The 17,198-nt window shown below is 38.9% G+C and overlaps 1 protein-coding gene across 9 annotated transcripts in view; it reads left to right on the top strand.

Annotated features, from left to right (window-relative positions):
- Window positions 1-17,198, top strand: part of ralgapa2 (Ral GTPase activating protein catalytic subunit alpha 2) — a 152,494-nt gene that overhangs the window by 27,135 nt on the left and 108,161 nt on the right. For 7 of the 9 annotated variants that reach the window (XR_007035021.1, XR_007035023.1, XM_047344791.1 and 4 more), the window contains exons 4-18: window positions 1,801-1,858; window positions 3,573-3,616; window positions 3,740-3,920; window positions 4,006-4,121; window positions 5,140-5,278; window positions 5,999-6,207; window positions 6,574-6,813; window positions 6,941-7,123; window positions 7,347-7,481; window positions 8,776-8,924; window positions 9,012-9,123; window positions 9,288-9,525; window positions 11,108-11,287; window positions 16,275-16,421; window positions 17,071-17,193. Coding sequence is in view for 7 of the 9 variants with exons in the window: in XM_047344791.1 (XP_047200747.1) it covers window positions 1,801-1,858; window positions 3,573-3,616; window positions 3,740-3,920; window positions 4,006-4,121; window positions 5,140-5,278; window positions 5,999-6,207; window positions 6,574-6,813; window positions 6,941-7,123; window positions 7,347-7,481; window positions 8,776-8,924; window positions 9,012-9,123; window positions 9,288-9,525; window positions 11,108-11,287; window positions 16,275-16,421; window positions 17,071-17,193 (2,254 nt within the window). In the remaining 2 variants the exon portion in view is untranslated. The remainder of the gene's footprint in view (window positions 1-1,800; window positions 1,859-3,572; window positions 3,617-3,739; window positions 3,921-4,005; window positions 4,122-5,139; window positions 5,279-5,998; window positions 6,208-6,573; window positions 6,814-6,940; window positions 7,124-7,346; window positions 7,482-8,775; window positions 8,925-9,011; window positions 9,124-9,287; window positions 9,526-11,107; window positions 11,288-16,274; window positions 16,422-17,070; window positions 17,194-17,198) is intronic. The other 2 variants (XM_047344789.1, XM_047344792.1) reach the window with 2 other exon arrangements.

The raw sequence follows: 17,198 nt of genomic DNA on the forward strand, positions 1-17,198 counted from the left end.
TATCAGGTGTGTTTCCCCCCCAGCTTTTTTTCCTCTTTCAGTCTCTCCAGCGGGACCCAGTTAACCTGTCGCTGGATTCACGAATAATGAGAGGCTGCTGAAAGGTTAGGGTGCACTAATTGAGTTATAACGTTGTTACTGCTGAGGTGTTGAGTGCTCTATTGTGTCTTGGGGTTTTGCAGACATTCTAGGCAAAGTGGAGGCAAAGGACGAATGCACTGTATTCCTCAAATATGTACTGCGTCAGTCAAATGATGGCACTTACCAAAGCAAAGTTAGTCGTTATCACCTCCCTTTTTTTAAACAGTTTTTAGAAAACAGATGCAGCCTCACTGATGGTGCCCATGAGTTTCTGGACTCTCCTTTAGACCCGAATTCAGCTATCTGGCTGTTTGGAAATAGATAGTTTTACTTCTGACCGAGAGCCATGAAGCAGCACAAGACTGAAGTGTAAAAGCTTACCAGTCTTTGTGTATCCTTGCACTAATGCAACTAGCTTTATTCCTAATCTAATAGTAAGTCTATCACACTTTTTATGTATCTATTGATTTATACCTTAAATAAAATGGGTAATAAAGAAATAACACGTAGGTGTTAGTAATGGACAAATATTGTGTTTTTATCATAATTGGGGGGAAAATTGTTATCGTCACAAAAAGTCTGGCTTGTATTGATAACAATAACCTATACTTATTTAGTTATTTTCCTTCCATAACAGCATTAATAAATATCAGCCAGTCATTTTCTAGCGCTTATTCCATAGTGGGTCACGGGGGAGCTGGTGCCTATCTCCAGCAGTCTATGGGCGAGAGGCGGGGTACACCCTGGACAGATCACCAGTCCATCGCAGGGCAACACACAAAAAACCATACACACTCATTTATACACCTAAGGGCAATTTAGAGAGACCAATTAACCTAACAGGCATGTCTTTGGACTGTATATAAATATCAGTATATTTGAAAATATGAACAAATGCAGTTTTTTTGCCCAGTTCAGCAGTGGAGCTGCATAACTTAATGTGGCTGGTGTACCGAAGGAACCTATCTACAAGGGATGCACCGATCAGAATTTTGTGGTGAATTTTCGTTCTCTGGTTTTGTAAAGCTTTGCCCTGCCAATTCCAATTTTGGCCAATTCTGGTTTCTGTTTAAGGCCTATAATGTGGGAAGATATAAGGATAGCTTTCCAAGCTTACTGCCATGATAAGTAATTAGTTATGTATGTTATTAGTAGACAAAGACAAGGTGGAAAGTTGACCTTTCAAACAATCCTAGCAATTAGCAATTTACTTGGCTAGCTTTATCAAAACTGCAGTCTCTGTCCATCTATCCATTGTCTATGTTCGCTAAACCATGCAGGGTCATTGGGAGGGGCTGCTGCCCATCTCCAGTGGTCACTGGGTGAGATGAAGGTACACCCTGGACAGGTTGCCAGTCAAACACAGGATTCTCTGTGTGTTAATTATAGAGAAGGCATTGTAGATCCTTACCTTAACTCTTCAAGGTTTCCAAAATGCTACCAAGATTTCCAAATCCAGAATGTTCCATAAAAGACAGAGGTTAAAAAATCAACTTGCAATGCACCTTTCAGCCTTCTTGTTATCTGCTGAAAGTCTCACTCTCTCTTGCACACTAAGTTCCTCACAGGCATTTCTTAACACGTTTTGATGTGTTGTAGAAAATGAAGTTTCAACTTCGTACCTATCTGTGCTTCCTCGCTGATAATGAAAATGGCAAACCTTTCAGTATCACTCATTGACAAATCCAAAACCTAATCCTAACTTTTTCTTTTCTTCAGAAAATTCTTCAACACCTGCCTGAGAAAATCTACAACCGATGGCAGTTTCACAGTATAGGTATGTACTTAAACAATGTAACGATTTAAATGCCTGCCCTAACTTAATGCTTAGTAACACCTACAGACAGTCTTTATTCTTCTGAGTGTTCAGAGCCTCTGAGACACTTTAGAGGGTAAAAAGCAATCACAAGCACATCTAAGTGTTATACCAAGGAGGAGAAATAAATTAGTCTTGGAAGTGATGAAAATGCAAATGAGCCCTTGATTTAAAATTCTAATTAATTCAGGTATACTTAAAAGTATTGATGCTGCCTAAAAACCATAAAACTTTTGCAGGAGATAACCCCCGTTATAGCTGTTGTTTCGTTCTCCATTTTGTCTGTCGCTGAATGAGAAATTTATGATGTGTTTAAAGACGCCCCTTATTCCGCCCTGCACTCAAAAGGGATTTTCTCTTCCACTCTGCAGTTCATGTGTCACTGGTTGAGATGTGGTGCTGTTATTTAACCACTTGAGGCAAGATAACTGTCATTTTTTTTTCTTATCACATTTTACATCCAATTCCATTATTGAGAGCAAATCTCTGACTTGTGACAAGTTCCCTGGTGGCTACAATGACATTAATGACTCGGTTGTTTAGTTCCTTTCAATCTGAGAATTGCAAGGTCACGGACATTTCACACAGCTGTTAAGATGCTTCCGACCTCAGGTCCATGAATATGAAAAGATATATTATTATGTATACATATTTTCTGTGTTTTTAATAGTTACTTCTGTTGCCAGCAGTTTAAGGGTGATAACTGGCATTTACAGCTTTTACAACACCTGTTGCAACATCGATCAATCTAGGAATCGATCTGTAATTCTTTCAACCATTCTTTTATCTTTGTAGTCCATCCATCCATTGCTGATGAACTAGACATAAATATAGCCATTTTAAGTGATGGCACAATCAAGAGAAGTAACATCAGAGGCTTGAAAAATATCAGATCTTAAGAGGAAACAGAAAAACATTAAGGCCAGACCTTTGCCTGTGGTCATGGGAGAAGTGTAAGCTCCCCTAGATTCCAGTTTGCACATGCAGCTGTAGCCCAAAGCACTTGAATAAATGATGACAAAAGGTGTTGCTGTGTCTGTAACTGTTCTGTTTGAAAGATACTCTAGGTGTTGCACATAACGGTGACACATAAGCCTCTTGCATTATATATTAAAAAATCATTGAAGCACAATTACTCTAAAACGTTTCAGCTCTACTCCTATACATATCACTAAGGAGGTATTGGTTACTAAGGCAATAACCTAACATTATGACCTTTTATACCAAAGTAAAGCACTCAGTCTGCTTTACTGTTTTTGTTAGTTATTTATTCTTTTTTCTGATTAGTAATATACTTTAACAAGTATGAAGTTATGTTCCAATTTAACGTGGTCTAATCCCTACCCTAAACATCTCTATTTGGGCTAACAGGGCTGTCTGCTGCCTGTCAAGAGTATACCCCCATTCACACAAACCTCTTCTGGCTTGCAATCAGAGCAGTGTCTCATTTGATTACAGCGGAAACAGATGGGCTTCATGGATGCCTCTTACTGTCAACTAACGTTAATTTGCATCTTGATAATGTGATGCTGTACCACTTGGCCCGTTTGTTTGTCAAGATGCCCCTTCAAAGTCAGTTTTTCTGAGAGAAACTGACTATTGTGAGACTTCGGCTGAATATTTGGTTTTTAAAAATGTCTAAATGTGTGTGTTTTTTTTTTTTTCACTTGTGCAGGTTCTATTCTGAAAAAACTTCTGCACGCTGGAAATTCATTCAAAGTAAGTCCTCTGTTGGTTTCCAATTCTAATGTAAACGTCCACCTGCAGACACCTTCTTTACTACTACTTTGTTAAAATTCAAATTCTTTGTATATAAAATAAAATAATATATCTTCCCTCTAGATCCGATGTGAGGGAATCCGTCTCTTCCTGCTGTGGCTCCAGGCTCTAAGGGACAACTGTGCCGAGGAGCAGTTCCTTATCTTTGCCTGCCTGGTTCCAGGATTCCCTGCTGTTCCCTCCTCTAGAGGACCCTGCACGCTTGACACCATCATCAACAACCCATCTTCTAACTCCCTAGAAGGTTGAGTTGAATGCAGGATGTTTGCTTAGTTTAATAAACGGAGAGCTCTTTTTTTGGATTTATTGTATCTTTTTAATCTGCGCAGCCAAGGTAGTGCCTGAGGAGATCATGCCGTTGGTTCCAGCTGTATCTGGAGAGAAAGTTGCAGACGACCTGACCTGTTGCTTTCTTGAAACGCTGCTCAAGTACATGGTCATCCAGGTAATAATAAACTTTCACGTCACTTTCTCTTTTAAATCCAATGAAAGCAGCAAAAGTAGTTTTTTACATGTTATCTATTTTTTCTATTTTTATTATTTCATATTTGATGTTAGATTTAAACGTTTTTTGTTCCTAGTAAAGATCAGATAATTATGTCCTGACATGTAAAACCCTAAAGTTATTTTTGCCCGATAATATTTAGAATTGTCGCCTTTAACTGTTTTCCTATTTGTAACATAGGCCTAAATATTTTCTGAAGATCAATCTCATTGCTTATTGCTCAGAAAAACATTCAGGATTCATTGTATGAAATCTGTAAAATTACCAAATGAGCATCAAGTGTGAATAGTGAAGGTAATCCTCAAGTAAGTTACTACTATACTCTTACGGTAACTCAGTGACATGCTGGCATATTTCCAGTATGTTTCTTATTTTAAAAGACATTGAAACATGTAATATTACAGCTAAGGAGTGACATGCAGTAGTTGTTTGCAACAGACTTGAGGAACACCATAGTAATGTCTAGCATTTCTACTGCAAACACTCCAGAGAACCTTAAATTGTGGAATAATGTTCTGTTTAAAATGCAGTGTAGTGCATGTGTTACTAGGAAACACAGAAAGACAAATAGGTACAATCAGATTAAGCGATTAGTGATTTAAATTTCTTAATGTTCAGTTATTTCCTCTCCCCAAATATCACAGACCTTTACCATTAATGGGTCAACCTTAAGGTTTAATGGGTGATTATTCCAAGTTTGATCACTACAGTGTATCTTACTAAATGATATTCTACAAAAGAAAACTGCTTTGCTTAACTTTGAGTACTTTGTAATCATCAAATATTCTTAAACAGTATTTGTTTGTACGAAACTGCTGCCCAAAATGTTGTTAGTTTTAATCCAAGTAGAGCTTTTCTGTGTTGTGTTCTAGATGAGCCTTGTCATACAGACAAAAAACACTCCGTGTTTGAACGATGTCCCGACTTTGTCTGCTTTTGTGCTGTTTGTCTGCTTCAGGCATCCAGTTTAGAATGGAAGAACAAAGAGAATGAAGACACAGGGTTCAGGTTTCTCTTCAGCCTTTTCAAGAAGTACTACCTTCCACATCTATTCCCCTCCTTCACCAAACTCACAAATCTTTACAAGCCTTTGTTAGGTAAGTTTATTCATTCAATATTGGTGTCTGTTTTTGAAGCCTTGTGAAGCAACTATTCTCACATCATGCATGAGCCAGTATGAGATCATCATGGTATAATAACCTTAGTTTTACAATAAGTAAAAGTTAAAAACTAAAATGAATCCTAGCTTATTATGATATTATGATTTTGATACGTAGCCCCACATCCTCTGTGTGATTTTCCAAATCGTACATGTCGGACTGTACATGCTCAGTATGATAAAACCAGAATAGAAATTTCTGTCACGCTGTACGATTGAAAATACCAAACATATATACAGGAATATCATTCCAACAATAAATAGATGGGATGTTTAGGGTGTTTATGCACTTGTTAGAATCGGAGTCTGGAAAAAAGAGGGAAAAAAATAATCAGTTGTCAAATCAAACTGCAGGATTTTTTTCTGTAAATTTCCGACAGCGCTTGATATTGGTTGTAGATTCTCTTGGGTTATGAAATTGTCGCACTAAATCACCACAGACCATTGGGTGTAGCAAACAATCAGAGACTTTTCTACGATTCTTTAACAGCAAAAGATATAAGGCCAATGAATTCTCTGAAAAACATACCTCAGTAACTTTTTCAGTAACTGAGCTTTCAAATAAAAATTGTAATTCAAACTTTGCGGCCCTAAATATGGAGCTCACACTACAAATCTGCCTCTCAGTTTTTACTCTTTTGTGGCTTTACATGTTCAGAACTCCCCCCGCTCAGAGCGAAACCCTTGTATGTGCCGGTGACGCGGAACAATGAGAGCACCTTCTGCACAAGGGATCAGTACTTGGCACCCAGAGTGGCCTTCATCACCTGGCTGGTCACCTTCTTCCTGGAGAAGAAGTATGTCAGCAGTGCTGCTGCGGCGCAGAGCGCCAAGAACGGCACTGAGGTCATTCCCAAACTCATCCAGGTGAACATGATGCCGCTCTGTTCATTTCTCAATCTGTCATAAACAATGCAAGATTGTTGCAGGAGAATCTCACCACATACAAGGGAATAGAGAAAGCAGATACAGTACAGTCCACACTCCATACTCTCTTATATCAGTAAAGAAAATGGAAAGAGAGCAATTTTATTGTATAGCCTTCTGAAGAGTAGTGTTACACCTCCACAAACTACAGTCTTCTTTAACTGTTTAATTTCATTCAGTGTTGCTTGATGCACCAAATTAAATGGCAGCTTAGGGTGTAGGGGTATAGTTTTTTTCTTCGGTTATAGTTTTTCCTTTAACATATGCTGGGCTTCTAATCTCTCTCACCCTGTTTCTTTCTGCCAGACTGTCACTGCAGGCAGTAGCAGCCAGGAGAAAGAGAAGACCTCTGATGGGGATACTAACGGGCCACCAGGGGATACGGAAAAGAGCCACTCCAACAGCAGCACGCTGTCTGATCGACGGCCCAGTGATTCCAGTTTGTGTAGCATTGAGGAGGAGCACAAGCATGTCTATGACATGGTGCATTCCATTCTGCTGTCCACAAGGGACAACATTAATTTTGTCAATGAAGTCTTCCACCAGGTACAGCAAATATCTGCACACATAAGAACTATTCTCATATCATGTACCATGTCTCCCTCTTGTGGTCATATGTTTATCCTGACTGAATTACTTCCGTTCTACTAACAGTCTGTATCCAATCCCACAGGCTTTCTTGTTGCCATCCTGTGAAGCCTCGGCAACCAGGAAGGTGATCAAAGTGTACAGAAAGTGGCTCCTGCTGGAGAAGCCCATCTTCATGACGGAGCCCGACCCAACTACACATGAAGATGAAGTGGATGACCATTCTGAGCGCATTCTAAGCACAGATGCAGACATCATGAATGTAAAAGTAAAATTCACAAAAAATGACAATGTTAACAATGAATTTACATCAGTTTGACGTATGGCCAGCACTCGTAAGAGTAGTCTTCATCTGCTGTGTAAAGAACAGTAAAGTAGAAATGGTTATCCATGATTCTGAAAATCTTACTTCTCCATACAATGCAAGCATAAAACCTCTTTGGTGTGGGTATCCTAGCCTCTGTCTTAGTTGTCTTTTTGTTCTCTGCAAGACATTGGAGAGTCACGGTCACAGGCGGTCGTCAAGCTGGGGGAGGACGTACTCGTTCAGCAGTGCCATCAATCGGGGTTTTCTCACTGAAGAGGAGAACAGAGATGTCAAAGCTGGCATGCAGCCCACACTACAGGTCAGTCTTTGTGTTCAGATTAAAATTTAAACTAAGAAATATCTGTTTTTAATAAGATTACCACCCTCATTGGCACCCTATTGTTAATATTTTTACAACCCTCTTTTGCATATGCTAAAGCACTTCAGTGTTCTGTTACATTTCAAGTTAAAGCTCCTGTGCTCTATTCCCTTCTTCTTCCACTGTTTTTCTATAGGATTTAGTTCTGGAGACTAAGAGGAACATGTTAGAAGGTTGTTTGGTGAACCGTTTCTGTGTTGATTTGGCCATATGATTTAGGTCATTCTCCTACTGAAAGAGCCAGTGATGAATCAGTTTTCCAGTTTACACGTAGAGGCCACCGTATTTTGATATAAAAGTCCTGGCATTTCAAAGAATTCATGATACAATGGACTCTAACAAGTTTCCATGGGCCTTTGAAAGACAGACATGCCCACAGTGTAACGGATCCTCTACTTAAGAGTGGGCATGAGGTGTTTTTCTACAAGTTCATCCTTGGTTTTACACTAGACCCACCCAGAAAATACTTTTCCCTGGCATGCCGTAGTAGTACTGTGTAGTTTATGAAGTGTTGCAAATGAACCATGTGTTTTTAATTTACATCTGTTTGACTTCTACATTCATTCAGTTTAATTTGACAAATTATTCGATTTAGTTTCTCATCTTATTTTCTACCTTCAACTTGCTAAGGAGTGCGGATAGAATTAAGTCAGTATGGCTAAATCTGTCAAGTATACATCATAGACCAAAGTGCTTATGTTGAATTAATTTGTCACTTTTTATCTTAAAAGAAAAAAGCGTAAACAACCATTTGGTAAATAGATAATGTCTAATGGAGGTTACTGTATGTAGGTTTAGTGACCCTAAGATGCCTCCATTTGCTGCTGTTTTCTTACAGTGAGCTTTGTGGAAGTGGCAAATTAAATATGGGTCATTGTCTGTAAATGGAGAAAATGGACCTCTTTGTCATGTGTTACTTTTACTCCATATAAACAGAAAGCCATTGAATACTAATTAGAGTTTCCAAGGAACTCTAATCAACCTTAAAAAGTGAAGTATGAATTAAAAACAAAAGGCATCTGTTAAATTTATTTTAAACCATTTGAATAGGTAAAAACATTTCAATTCCTAATGTCAATTTTGTTTCTTGATTTGAGTAAATTGGATCAAATGAAAGCCTGTTTTTTTCATATTTTATGGTGAAGTATTAATTATTTTTTAGATCTTTACCAGGGGTACCAACATATTTATCCACATAAGCGCATTTTACATTTAGCTTTGTGCATGTGTGTAGGTATTCCTGACCAACTCATCCAATGTGTTCCTGTTGGAGCCATGCCAGGATGTGCCAAAACTCCTGGAAAATCAGGTTGAGGTGTGCAAGAATGTTCTCAGCATCTACCGGCACATGATCATGGAGCACTGCATGACTACACAGACGTGGTCAGTGACATTCTCAAGTACACATGTGGTTTTATTTCATGATTCTTTGGTTGACGCCTTTTTGTTTTCTTTTCGTTGGTTCCTCAGGGAGCAGATGCTGCAGGTGCTACTGAAGATCACAGAGGCAGTAATGAAGAGGCCACAAGAAAACCAAAGAAAAGACAGCTTTGCTGAAAGTTTAGCATCCCTACTTTTTAGGGTAAAAGCCAATATTTACCATTTTACCTAAACTCATTTGCAGTTTGGACTTTTTTAATGTTTATTCAACTTTTTCCCCCTGAAACTTTGCAAAAGTAAGTTACGTCTCCGACCAAATTACATACTGTACATCTAAGATGAGTTCTTCTCTCTTGATTAATGCAGACTATTATTGTGGCTTGGGTTCGAGCAAACCTCAGCGTATTTATCTCTCGGGAGCTGTGGGACGAGCTGCTGGCAGTGCTGTCCTCTCTTACCTGCTGGGAGGAGCTGGTGACAGAGTGGGCCAGCATAATGGACTCTCTGACGGCTGTGCTGGCACGCTCCGTTTATGGCCTGGACATGGCCAACTTGCCTTTAGATAAACTCAGTGAACAGAAGGAGAAAAAGCAGCGAGGACGTGGTAAGGAGATTAAATGTGAAAACATAGAGATTGGGGATAGGTGCCATTTTGAAAAGTTGTGAAAGATACAGAATCTCGCAAACGTTTTATTATCACTTTCAACTTTCTCCATTTTGTCACATTACAACCACAGATTTCAAATAATTTTACTGGATTTTATGGTTTTAGGTTACAGAACAATATCCCAAGCTTTGAACTTCTCATGGAACATTGTTTAATCCATTGTCTGAAAGTGTGAAGGGTGTGGTAAAACTCCAAACCTACCAAGACATGGCTTCTCACCTAAACCAGGGGTCAGCGATCATTACGGTGCAAATAAAATTTTATTTCCATTAACTGCGTACCTTGACCTTTCTAATAAGATCAACTTATCAGAAGATGATACCAATCTACTCTATGTACGTACTATATAATATTAGCCGTTTTCGTGGTTGAAGAAGTACAGTTTTATTTCTGTTTTCAGGGGAGAAAAGCGCAAAAGAGAATGAATGTAAATATTTTTAATAGAAAGTTCCATATTTACAGATAAATAAGGGGGAAATTTTAATATTAAAAAAACGGCAAAAAAGAAGATTCCTTGCATCATTTGTGTCATTCTGCCTTAAAATTCTATGTATGGAAACAGAAAAATGTCTGAAACTGTCCTTTCAAACAAAAAAAACTTATACTAGGCGACTGTGGCTCAGTAGGAAGAGTAGTCGTCTTGCAATCAGAAGGTTGTGGGTTCGATTCCATCTTCCTCCTGCCATATGTCAATGTGCCCCTGGGCAAGGCACTTAACCTCAAGTTGCCTACCAATCTGCGTATTGGTGTATGACTGTGTGAGCGTTAGTGAGTGCAATTGGGTGAATGTGGCTCTAGTGTAAAGTGCTTTGAGCGGTCTGTATGACTGGAAAAGCGCTATATAAGTTCAGTCCATTTACCATTTATACTTGGAAACAATGTTCCGATCTCTATTCTTTAAGCTATTAAAAGTCTTTGTGAACTTAATTGACAAACAGGCAAGGAGACCATTAACTAGGGAAGGGAGTCTGGTAGAACTATACCCAAAAAGACTTTCAGCTACAACTATTGCAAAATATTGCTGTAAACATATAATTTTCCTACCACTTGTATTGGTGTAACACATAAATCCTAATAAAATACACTGTAGGTTGTAGTTCTAATGTGACACAGGTAAAAAAAAGTTCAAGAGGTTTGAATACTTTTGTAAGACAGTGCATTTTTTTAACTTTATCCCCAGTTGATGTTATTTTGTTTCTTTTAAGTTCAATCTTATTTCATTTCAAACCATAATTCAGTTATATTAACAATGTATTGTTTCCTAATTATTAAATGTGAAACAGCTTTTACTGACATAGTTTCCTTGTAGTGGTACATTGTACTTTTTCTCAATTTAAGACTGTCAGGGAATAAAAAAAAAAAATTGTAAACCTTTATATGTGGAGATTTTATTCTTTCCAGTATTGTCCACCTTGCAGATAACTCTCTTTGTTCTAAATCTAAATTTATTCTAGTTACACATGAAAAAAAATGCCCATTGGCATTTTAGCCCTTTAAAAACTCTCTTTTTGCATGCCAGGAGTAATCCAGGACTCCCAGAAGGCAGCTGCAGTCGCACGCTCATTCTCACTGAGCTGGAGAAACCATGGAGAGCAGGGTGGGCCAGGAGCCCAGGAACCAATGAGGATTCGCTCTGCCACTACCTCAGGAGCACCTGGCGTGGAGAAAGCCCGCAACACTGTCCGCCAGAAGGCCTCTGGTTAGTATCATCCTAGGTCCAGTAGCAGCCCTGCATCGCTGTGGCTGTTATAAAACTCTTCCCACATGTATGCTGTTTTCTCATCAGCAGCAATAATGTCATATAGACTTTGTATTAATGATTCATATTTAAGCTGGTCTTTTTCCCAGGTGGAATGATGGCGCAACAAACAAATTCATATAGAAAAAAACGGGTGTTCAAAAACAAGCCAGTAACCAGCCAGGATAGAGCTCATAATAACCTGTTATATGCAGAAACACCAGAGACACTATTTAAAGTGACATGAGTTTAACATCAACTGCTTACCAAGACAGAATCACGCCCTCCATAATAAATGCCTTCAAGCATGGCTGAACGTTTCAGCTAACTTCGTAGACGAGCCTTTTGAAGAAAAGGTCAGATGAGAAAAACATTGAGCTATTTAGTTACAACAACAAACATGCGTCTTTGATGGAGTCAATATGAGGCTTTCAAAGATAGGAATACTGCAACACCTGTCAGCCATAGTGGTAATAGCATCATGCTGAGGGGTTTTCTTTTGATGTCGGTCGTACTGGTGCATTTAACAAACTGGGTGGAGTAATTAAGATGGTGAACTACCTCTAAATTCTTCAACTTCCCCACAAATCAACAGCTAGAAAGGTCCATGAGCTGAAACTTGGACAAAGTTCAGTGATTCAGCACCACAAGACAGGCTAACATTAAGCTTCAGGAATAGTCCCGACCTTAGCCCTATTGATAATGTGTGTACTCTGCCTAAGAGCCATGTCTTTGGGATGACTTTAACCAATTTAAATGAACTATTTCTGATAAGAGAAGTCAAAAATCCAGGCTGAATTACACCAGAAGCTAAATACTGGTGGTGGTATATGTAAATATTTGAGCCTGTATGTGTATTTTTGACCCTGTTTGGGTTAGAACAACAAACTCATAATAGATTCAAGCTTATGCATTGAATTCCTGTTTTTAGAATTTGTTGATCTTATATTTTTTTATCGTAATTCCAGTCTGGCAAAGGAATGGTTCAAATCCATTAACAAAACATCAAATTTATTGACATCCATGCCAAAGAACACCAGCACTGTGTATGCACTGTGTTTTGTTTTGGGTCAGACTGCGCACCCAAAACGTTACTCAGGGTTGATCGGACATAATTATTTTATGTGTAAATCTTTTAAAGGAGCTAGGTGCCACTGAGGTGCCTAATTCTATAGACAAAGAGGCCAGCAGATGGCCCTCATTGTCTTTTTGACATGTCGCTGGCCAGTGTCAGCATATTCCCTGTCAGCTTGACTTCAGGCACAATTCCCTAGATGTTATGCCAAAAATACGGGTTGGATGCTTCAAACGGCTTTTATTTGATAGAAACCTGGGAAGCAAATGACATGTTTACCTAGAAGGTTGATAGATTAGTCAGTAGTTGCAATGCTTTCTTCTATTTTTCTGTTTACAATCTTAATCCAGATAATAAAACCACTTGATCGGCCAACAGTGCTCTGAAATTACAAGTCTGTTGAGTAAGGAGGAAATGTCGTTGTGCTTAAAGTGTTTGAGTGTTTTTATATGCATGTGTTAAAACATCTATGATGTCCCTTACGTAGATCTTTATGCATCTATTCTTTTGGCCCGTTTATTTGTATCTCAATGCAAGCGAAGATGGACATTAAACGCAACCGCCTCAGATTCTCCTCCTTTCTTCAGCCTAATTGGATTTCTCTCACATTGATTTTCAAAGGAGCAACCGCCCTTCTCACTGCTCCTCAAGAGAAAGCCCAAACATCAATTGCACAGCATTTTTTGATTGTTTCATTAAGAGTGTAATTAATGCTCATTAATATGCACAAACGAGAAGCAGCGGCAGGCTGTAGCAGACATCTCTCTTAACTGAAAGGCGTAATTAAAGCGTGCTGAAAGCTGAGGAGAGAAGCATCCTTTTTTTCTGCACTTTCTATGAGAACAACCCTGAAGTGCTATCCAGACACAATGGCAGTGCATCAGCATTGACAACTGTCAAAACTTGGTTGCTCTTACACATGCAAATGTGCAGCGTTACTGTTGTGAGGTCTTGTCTTTTAGAAGGAAGAAAAAGACTCGGTTTTTAATTATGGGACTCATTAGGCTTTTGCAGCCACACAGATCCAGGTGAACAAACTCTCCCCCTTCCTTTGATAGGATGGGTACTAACTGGTTACAAAACCTATTTATATCTAGGATAAGCTGTGCCATAATAGATGAGAACAGCCAATTATTTTAACAGAAACTAGTTAAATATAATACGTTTTATTGTTTTTCATGTATTTGTACAGGTCCTTCTCAAAAAATTAGCATATTGTGATAAAGTTCATTATTTTCCATAATGTCATGATGAAAATTTAACATTCATATATTTTAGATTCATTGCACACTAACTGAAATATTTCAGGTCTTTTATTGTCTTAATACGGATGATTTTGGCATACAGCTCATGAAAACCCAAAATTCCTATCTCACAAAATTAGCATATCATTAAAAGGGTCTCTAAACGAGCTATGAACCTAATCATCTGAATCAACGAGTTAACTCTAAACACCTGCAAAAGATTCCTGAGGCCTTTAAAACTCCCAGCCTGGTTCATCACTCAAAACCCCAATCATGGGTAAGACTGCCGACCTGACTGCTGTCCAGAAGGCCACTATTGACACCCTCAAGCAAGAGGGTAAGACACAAAAAGAAATTTCTGAACGAATAGGCTGTTCCCAGAGTGCTGTATCAAGGCACCTCAGTGGGAAGTCTGTGGGAAGGAAAAAGTGTGGCAGAAAACGCTGCACAACGAGAAGAGGTGACCGGACCCTGAGGAAGATTGTGGAGAAGGGCCGATTCCAGACCTTGGGGGACCTGCGGAGGCAGTGGACTGAGTCTGGAGTAGAAACATCCAGAGCCACCGTGCACAGGCGTGTGCAGGAAATGGGCTACAGGTGCCGCATTCCCCAGGTCAAGCCACTTTTGAACCAGAAACAGCGGCAGAAGCACCTGACCTGGGCTACAGAGAAGCAGCACTGGACTGTTGCTCAGTGGTCCAAAGTACTTTTTTCAGATGAAAGCAAATTCTGCATGTCATTTGGAAATCAAGGTGCCAGAGTCTGGAGGAAGACTGGGGAGAAGGAAATGCCAAAATGCCAGAAGTCCTGTGTCAAGTACCCACAGTCAGTGATGGTCTGGGGTGCCGTGTCAGCTGCTGGTGTTGGTCCACTGTGTTTTATCAAGGGCAGGGTCAATGCAGCTAGCTATCAGGAGATTTTGGAGCACTTCATGCTTCCATCTGCTGAAAAGCTTTATAGAGATGAAGATTTCATTTTTCAGCACGACCTGGAACCTGCTCACAGTGCCAAAACCACTGGTAAATGGTTTACTGACCATGGTATCACTGTGCTAAATTGGCCTGCCAACTCTCCTGACCTGAACCCCATAGAGAATCTGTTGGATATTGTGAAGAGAACGTTGAGAGACTCAAGACCCAACACTCTGGATGAGCTAAAGGCCGCTATCGAAGCATCCTGGGCCTCCATAAGACCTCAGCAGTGCCACAGGCTGATTGCCTCCATGCCACGCCGCATTGAAGCAGTCATTTCTGCCAAAGGATTCCCGACCAAGTATTGAGTGCATAACTGTACATGATTATTTGAAGGTTGACGTTTTTTGTATTATAAACACTTTTCTTTTATTGGTCGGATGAAATATGCTAATTTTGTGAGATAGAAATTTTGGGTTTTCATGAGCTGTATGCCAAAATCATCCATATTAAGACAATAAAAGACCTGAAATATTTCAGTTAGTGTGCAATGAATCTAAAATATATGAATGTTAAATTTTCATCATGACATTATGGAAAATAATGAACTTTATCACAATATGCTAATATTTTGAGAAGGACCTGTATATGTAAATGAATAAAATACAGGTGCATCCCAGTAGTATAAATGATCATTAACAAATTACATTTATTTCTGTATTTCAGTTCATTAAGTGAAACTTACTTCAAGTGTTTATCTCAGCTCAGTTTGATGATATATGTCAATAATACAGCCAATAAAAAGACAACATTTAGTTTCTCATAAAATTAGAATATTACACTAGACTAATTGCACTTTATGGTCTGACCACTTTGCATGGATTTCATCAGTGTGGGATGACATGTAGGCCACCAGCCTGTGGTTCTGCTGAGGGGGGTAGACAAGCCGAGAATATAAAGATTTTTATGTGGTTTTACCAGGTTCTGGTTTTATCACAAAATAACGACTTCCTTAATCTCCTGGTTACTGGATGTCCATAATGCTTCGTTTTCCATTGTACAGGTTGTTTGCAGGAGATAAACTGTTTATAGCCACTTTGTATGAGTTGTGTAGTTTCTGAGTGGTACCTAAATGCATCATCATGTCCCATTTGTGGCCCTTCAAGCTCTGTAGAAACACAAATTAGATCATTACATTTAATGGAAGACAAAAACATAGATTTTTTTTTTTCTTCTGAGCAATATTCTTCTTGTGAACTTGGAAACAAACCATTTGTTAACCAGTTTATTGTCACATGTTTTTGTTCTCAAATGACCTCTTTAAGTATTTTTATGGGCGAAGTTGTGGTGTAAATAGTTTGTATGAGGCTGACGATACCATGAATGGTATATATTCAGACAGCTGCTTTTTATGTCGCTGTTGTTTTATTGGCTGTATTTATTTCTTTTTTGTTTCTACCATTTTTTTTCTAATTCTTTCTAGGCTTTATAACAATACCCAATCAGGAAAACACAATTTGTCTTTATGATTTATTCTAACAGTATCAGTTGTAAACTCAGAAGTTCTGCTTAATTTAAATGACTTCTAAGATTAGAAAAATGCTTTTATCATTAAAAACGATTGTTACTCCAATTGCATTGAATTTTGTCTTCTTCCCTTTGCTTCTCTGCTGTTTCCACTGTCTCTTTTCTTCCCTCTGTATCTTTCCCTGATGGAAGCTAAGCGAAGCCAGTCCATCAGCAACTGTGTTCATCTTTACGAGGCTTTGCCCACTACTAAAAGTGTTCCTATGCTGCTCCACACTGTGAGCTCTTTCTTGCCTGGTATCTCTTCTGGTAATTCTGCTTGCTCTCATAGACTCTCAGGTAAAGTGAATTGTGAGAGCCGCATGTATTTGTGTGTTTGTGACCTCCGCCCTGCATTTCTCATCCATCCCTAACAATTATTGACAGTTTTCAGTGTTTATGAGTGCATTACAGGGTTCCTATGCAGTATGAAGCCTGGGAAAGTATGGAATTTGATTTTACTATTTCTCCAGGGGGTGATAGATGTGGAAAAATGAAGAAAGAGTCCTAATTATGCATCCATCCATCCGTCCATCCATTCTTACATACATCTATACATAAAGTTTGTTGATTCTTTTTTTGTTGCAGGTTCTACTTCAGTCAGACAATGTAAAAATATCTGCTTCAAACTGTAAAAATGAGCCAAAAATCTGTAGGAACCCTGGTCTTAGGTTTAAAAATAGTTTTGATCTTAAAAACCATTTGTTGACTGAACTTCTCTATAAAGGGAAAAGCCTGCTCTCTCTAACAATAGCATGTCAATAGAATCTGTTGCTAATGCATGTCTGCATGTGATGTTTCTCTCCATGTCTTCATAAAAGTCAGTTCTTCATCATAAATGTTTCCTCAGCTCCTTAAAAATAACACGTCGTGTGCCAGATTATGTGTTCCTAATTGATTTTTGATTATTCTTGTAACAGAAACTTACGGTTTCTTTTGCTTCCTCCAGATGTGGAGGAGTGTCAGCTCTCAGAATGTGGAGGAGAAGAGGAGGTGGGAGGCAGGGAGAGTCCTCTGCAGCGGAGCAGCAGCACCTCAGACATCACCCAGCAGCTGTCGGACACTTTACCAGGTATT

The sequence above is a fragment of the Girardinichthys multiradiatus genome, chromosome 19 (assembly GCF_021462225.1).
Source record: "Girardinichthys multiradiatus isolate DD_20200921_A chromosome 19, DD_fGirMul_XY1, whole genome shotgun sequence".
Taxonomy (NCBI): domain Eukaryota; kingdom Metazoa; phylum Chordata; class Actinopteri; order Cyprinodontiformes; family Goodeidae; genus Girardinichthys; species Girardinichthys multiradiatus.